Source organism: Microtus ochrogaster, unplaced genomic scaffold (genome assembly GCF_000317375.1).
Source record: "Microtus ochrogaster isolate Prairie Vole_2 unplaced genomic scaffold, MicOch1.0 UNK51, whole genome shotgun sequence".
Classification (NCBI taxonomy): domain Eukaryota; kingdom Metazoa; phylum Chordata; class Mammalia; order Rodentia; family Cricetidae; genus Microtus; species Microtus ochrogaster.
In genome coordinates, this window is record NW_004949149.1 from 2,528,359 (window position 1) to 2,534,798 (window position 6,440).

The window sequence follows — 6,440 nt, forward strand, 5'->3', positions numbered from 1 at the left end:
CCTGGTGAGGGTGTGCCACTGGGGAGAGCATTTTGTGAGTGTCCCCCTCTCCTGGTGAAAATGTGCCACTGGGGAGAGCATTTTGTGAGTGTCCCTCTCTCCTGGTGAAAATGTGCCACTGGGGAGAGCATTTTGTGCGTGTCCCCATCCCCCTAAGAGACTGTGCAATTGGGCAGACCCTGCTCGAGTGTCCCCCTGAGGGTGTGCAACTGAACTGGGGAGACCTTGATCGAGCGTTCCTACAGAAATGCCAAACAGACTGAGAAAATTCCAGCATGTTACATAATCACCGCAATATTTTTATTACCAAAAAATAATGATATGCGTGTAACAGAGCTTTAAACTTCTGTATCCTAACTTTTGCTGACCTCTCCATAATATTAAATGAAATAATGAAGATCCACAATAATGCTGAAAAAAATTACAATATGGACAAAAAATAAAAAAGCAGAACAAAGCAGCAATACCATCAAAAAACAAGTCCCTAAAACAACAGCAAAAAAAGAGGTAAACAAACAGAAAAATAATAAGACATATATGCAAGCATTTCAATGTTTGTGTTAAGTGTAAATTATCAGAATTTTTTTTAAAGTTACAGCTAGTGGGGTGTGTGTGTGTGTGTGTGTGTGTTCAGTCCAAGTGTATGGTGCAGATTTAAAGTCAGAGGCTGGAAAAAGTAGACCAGGCATAGTGCAAGCCCTCCAGCAAAGTCGGGGTAGTGCGTGCACAGGTGCGATAGTAGACCTCAGAGCAATAAAAAACAGAGCAGGAATAAATAAATGTGCTCCAGCTAGTCCTGTGCCCTGGGTGGTTCCACAGATGTCCCACTGGGGACAGCCAGACTGCGGGTCTAAAAGTGAACTGATCTTAATAAGTTACTAAACACTCTGATAAACTGAAAAGGAAGACAAAGGCACCAACCTTAGATTGAGAAAATATGGTGACAGAATTCGCAAGCCTTAATAGGAAAATGAATGTAACCTCAACTTAGAAAGGAAAGGGCTGCTTAGCAAGCCTCTCGCACTGCCAAACTCATCCGTGATGGAGCAGAGGACCTGAATAAGCCTACATATAAGACAGAAATTCAGTAAATAAATAAAGCCCTCTGAGAAGGAAATGTCCAAGTCCTGGTGGTTTTGAAAGTGAGTTCTATCTAAACATTTAAAGAACAAATAATAGCAATCAGATGAGGTTTACGTTTTTCTACCCTTTTAAAAACAGATTTTTGCCTCAGGCTTACTTGTAAAAACACCAGTGTGGTGTGTCACACCCATCCATCCTTCTTCTCAGTCTCACACAGAAACCTTTCCTGTGGGACCTTCCTAGGACCCCGGGCACCTTGGGAGCCTGAGCTGGAGCTGCAGCCTCGCCCTTGGTTTCGAGTCTTGGGCTTTAGTGTCAGAGCCTGAAACCCTTGGCCATGTAGCCTGAAGTCTTCTTCCCAGGCTTGGGTTGAGTGAAGAAGTCAAGATGGCTGAGTTTTTGCTGGGGCCCTTCAGCATCTTGGGCCTCACTGGTTGGCTTGGACTTCCCAGGGCCTGGATGGCTCCTCACACGCACGAACTGCCTTTGCGTTGTTATCCTGCCCCTCCTTCCGGTTTTTCTTTCGTGCTTCTTGGCACAGCACATTCTCCTCAGAAACTCCTGTCGTTGTGGCTGGGGTTTCTATTCCTATTGTTGGCTATTTCTGTGCTTTTTGGAGGATTGGTTCTTCGCCACGTCTGGACGGTAATTTGTCCATCCCATAGCACCTGAGACGTTTTGAATGGTGTGATAAGTACTGGAGCCAGGGTCTTTCCTGTGCTCAGCAAGCACTCACCTCAGCCCCAGAATTTTAAAAAACTGAACAAGAGGAGGCCATTCCAGCATGAGCCTGACATGAAAACCAAAGGGGATAGAAGAAGGAGACCCAGGTCAGCACTTGAAGGGTCAAGGCAGGGGGTCATGACTCGGAGACAAACCTGGGCTGCAGAATGAGGTTGAGATTGACCCGAGCTACACACACACACACACACACACACACACACACACACACACGGAGGGTAAATTTCACATGAACATAGCTACAAAAATCCCCAACTAAGCACAGTGAACTAAAACAAAACGGTGAATTAAAACAATTTAAATTGAATGAAAATTAAAATTACATACAATGTAATCTATGCATTTAAATTTTTAAGGAAGGTCTGGCAAAAAAAAAAAAAAAAAAAGCTCAAAGATGGAGCACTTGCCTAGCATGTATAACTCCCTAGGTTCTTACCAACCTTGCCACACAGCACAACAAAACCCAAAAATTCCCAAACAAACAAACAGCAGTCTTAAGGAACAAAGCCACATGCTAAGGTCAGTCAAGGTGCAAAAATCAGAGAAATGGAATAGAGCAGAGCTTGGGCTCCAGCAAAGGGAAACACACCTGTGGAGTGAAAGAAACCCTCCCACGGAGGGCATGGTTTGGGGCAGGAGGATCGGATCTGTAAGCCAGAAAGCCTCGCTTTAGATCACAATTGTTATGCTCAGTTTCTGGGGACCCCAAAAGACCACCGGGGAGACCGACTCACTAAAATGCAAAAGCAAGGTTTATTGTGTGCAGTTCCAAGCCGGTAGGGACCTGCTCGTCAGCACAGGAGCAAGAGGCGGTCCCTCGCCCTTCTAGAGGACATTACTTGAAGGCAAAACCCAGTAAAGTTACCTTAGCAGGGTGTGTGCTGGCAGGTGACCCTATCTACTGCGGTTGGAAGGTTAGGAATTTTCTTTGGAGGGTCTGTTCCTGAGTGCTGCCTGGGTGGTCTCAGTCTGTGGTCTTTCTTATAATCAGGTATTGCCTTAGGGAAACGACTGAGACCCAAGCCTCTGTTGAGCTTGTCATGGCTGGGTCCTACAACAATATGTAAAGGATTCGTAAAACCTAGTAACAGTTTTTAAAAAGTCTCAATTTTTAAAAGGTTTAGGGCTCTAGAGCGATGGCACAGGATGACTAGGGGTTTAGAGCACTTGTTCTTGCAAAGGACCCAAGTTTGGTCCAGGGCCCACGTGGCTTACAAGGCTTGTCACTAAGGGTCGAGGGATCCAGGGTCCTCTTCTGGCTCCGTGGGCCAGGTGCACATGATCTAAAACAGACATGTAAAACAAAATAAATCTTTAGCCGGGCGGTGGTGGCGCACGCCTTTAATCCCAGCACTCAGGAGGCAGAGGCAGGCAGATCTCTGTGTGTTCGAGACCAGCCTGGTCTACGAGAGCTAGTTCCAGGACAGGCTCCAAAACCACAGAGAAACCCTGTCTCGAAAAACCAAAAAAAAAAATTAAATAAATCTTTGAAAACACGGACAAGCCCGAATTAACATGGCATTTAATCTCTCTTACTACCTATGTAACAGATTCAGTCAGACTTATCAGCAGGCTGTGCGGGGGTGGGGGGGGGAGGCCTGGGGGGGGAGGCTGGCACACCACATCGCTTTCCTACTGGAAAATTTCTTTTCTTTTCTTTTTTTTCTTTTTTGGTGGTTTTTATTTTTGTTTTGTTTTGTTTTTTGAGACAGGGTTTCGTAGCTATCCTGGAACTAGCTCTGTAAACCAGGCTGGCCTCGAACTCAAGGAGTTCCACCTGCGTCTGCCTCCTAAGTACTAGGATTAAAGCGTCCTCCACCACTGTGGCCCTACTGGAAAATGTCTAAGACTATGTCAAACATTTTATATTTATTGACATATTTAACTCTGTGAGCATTGTATTCCATGTCAATTTAGTTTCAGACTGAAGTAACAGAATCACTAAATTGTTTTTCCATTATTATAAGATTCCTTAATAAAATATTTTCCTACATGTTACAGTTGGGCAGAAACACTTTCAAATAAATTCACTGGTTATTTTTAACCTGTAAGTAAAAATTTGAGGCTTACTTTTCTGAACAAATGATAATAAATGATTCTCAAATAGTGGTCAGGATCATTTGGAATGTTTGCTTTGCTTTTAGGATGCTGGGATGGTACAGGCTAGCCCAGTCTTCCACCTCTGAACCACACCTTAGTTCTGGTCTGTTCTGAACAGCAGTGGTGACTTGGTCTCCCATTCTGTATTTTCATGGCTGTCATTTGAATGGTTCTCGATCAAGTATCATGTAGACTTTGTACTGCACTCAAATTCTTTTTCCACTTCAGAAGAGATTTTAGAGGATCTGGTTGGAGGCAGAATTAATGAATACAGAAAGACAAAAGTGTGATCATGTACTCTGACAGAATTGTGTAGACAGGAAAGCACCCTCCCCCCTCAAATCACTTACCTACTGAAAAGAGAGCTGAGGCCGTTGGGTGGCCAGCACCTGCCATCCCCGCACTCGGCAGGCAGCAGTAGGAAGACTGTCTTGACCTCGGTGTCAGGGTGGGCAACCTGGGCTACAGAGCACTGAGATCCTATCTCAAAAAATCAAACCACAACTACAACCAAAAAAATAAATAAATCTACTTTAAAAAGAGAGAGAAAGAGGAAAGGCAAGCTGGTAGAACACAGCTTGGCTTTGCGGGAGGTCCTGGAACTGCACGCCGCCACGAGGCTTTCCTATATCCTTCTCTAGTGCTAGGCTATTCTTATGTAGGAAGACCCCAGAACGGAATGTTTTGTGCCAAATTTTAAATATTAATCTAGAACTCTGAACAAAACTAATCTAAAAAGATCCTATGGGGAGTAAATGTGGTAGAAAGCAATACTGGGGTCTGTGTGAAGATGGCCGCTTGCCCTTTCCCCAGAGGAGCTGCATGCAGCGCAGGAAGGAAGTCCGAGTCCAGTACAGACCGTCTCTGTTCCAGCACGTGGGCATTCACTCGTCGTTTCCAGGACGAAAACAGCATCTCAAGGTAAAAGAGCGCTGGCTATTCTTCCAGAGGATCCAGGTTCAATTCCCAGCACCCACATGGCAGCTCACAACTATCCGTATCTCCTATTCCAGGAGATCTGACACCCTCACACAGACATACATGCAGGCAAAACACCAATGTACATAAAATAAATAAATAAATCCTTAAAAAATGATTCTGAGATGGAACTTGAGTAACCTAGCCTCGATGAACTTAGAAGCCTTTAGAAAAGGGGAGGTCACGGCTGTGATAGCCTGCCTGTCACCGTGACGTTTACAGAGCTGTCTTCCAAGAACCCGAGTCATCTACCAGGATAAAAACAACAACAACAACACAATAGCTGTCACTATTTTAGTCTAAAAATAAACATTATTAGCAAGACCATTTCAGAAATGGAAACCCTTGTAAATGTAATCAGTATCTTTATTTAAATAACCATTGACCTCATGAAAAAAACCCAGCATCGTGTAGTGTTAGTAATTGTTACATTCACCCCAGTTTTGGATGTCGCTGTGACAGGATACCTGAAACAATCAACTTAACCCCGGGGTAAGGTTTGTCTTGGCTCACAGTTCCAGGAGGTCAGTCCAGGCGTGCTCAGCCCTCTTGCTTTGGGTCCATGGCGCAGACATGTCATGGTGCAAATACAGGGCAGAGAAACTGAGCACAGAAGGAAGGGTCTGTGTCTCAAGTACGTACCCCCAGGAGCCCAAATTCTTCCCCTGGGGTTCCATCTCTTAAAGGTTTCACCAGTCTAGCTGCCAGAGCCCGGTGACCAAAGCTTCACACAGACAAGTATTTTGAAATCTTTCATAGTGGGTTTCTCCACCAATGCAGTAAGTCAAATCAAGCTAAACTAATAATACCAGGTTTAATCAGGGCAAAGCAACTCCTGGGTGACTCCCAGAGAAAGGAAGCAGGAGAGAAATAGCCTGTAAGCATGGTCTTGAGTAGCTCAGGGGAGGAACCAACCCTTGGCAGCTTTCTGGGGGGGGTGGGGTTTGGAATGGGAGGAGTGGGGTTGAGTTCCCAGGACAACGTGGGGGCTGGGTTTGGAAAGGAGCCTGACTGGAGATCCCCAACACACGCGTGCACCTTTGGGGTGTTTACCCAAACTATAGTAGCATCTAGTTGAAACTAGTATCTAGGAGAAACCAACAGGTTAGGTTGAGGTTTTAAATAGTACAAGTTTAGTCGTAGTGACTACGGAGTGTGATCCTGGGGGGCCCCACACTCTGCTTCCTCCATCTGTAAAACCAAGAATTTAAATCATCCAGAAGACTCCTTACCACGTGTTACCACTGAAACACCATCAAATGCCTGAAGGGAAGCAGCAGGCGCACAGGAAACCTGTCTCCGCAGTCTCATTTTGGGTGAGGTTGTAACAGGATTCTTTTCTCACCTTATGTATTTAGTCTGGTAAAACATTTTAATCTAGTTGAGCAGTGGTGGCACACACCTTTAATCCCAGGAGAGGCAGGTGAATCTCTGATTTCATCACCATCCTGGACTAGAGTGAATTCTAGGACAGTCAGGGCTGCACAGAGAAACCCTGTCTTAGAAAAGAAGAAGGAGGAGGAGGAGGAGGAGGAGGT

General features: G+C 45.1%; 1 protein-coding gene across 1 annotated transcript in view; it reads left to right on the forward strand.

Moving 5' to 3' along the window:
* The window catches only part of Mgat4d (MGAT4 family member D), a 33,140-nt gene that overhangs the window by 24,223 nt on the left and 2,477 nt on the right, over positions 1 to 6,440 (forward strand). Inside the window, exon 10 of the mRNA XM_005369552.1 lies at positions 4,732 to 4,845. Coding sequence (XP_005369609.1) covers positions 4,732 to 4,845 — 114 coding nt within the window. The remainder of the gene's footprint in view (positions 1 to 4,731; positions 4,846 to 6,440) is intronic.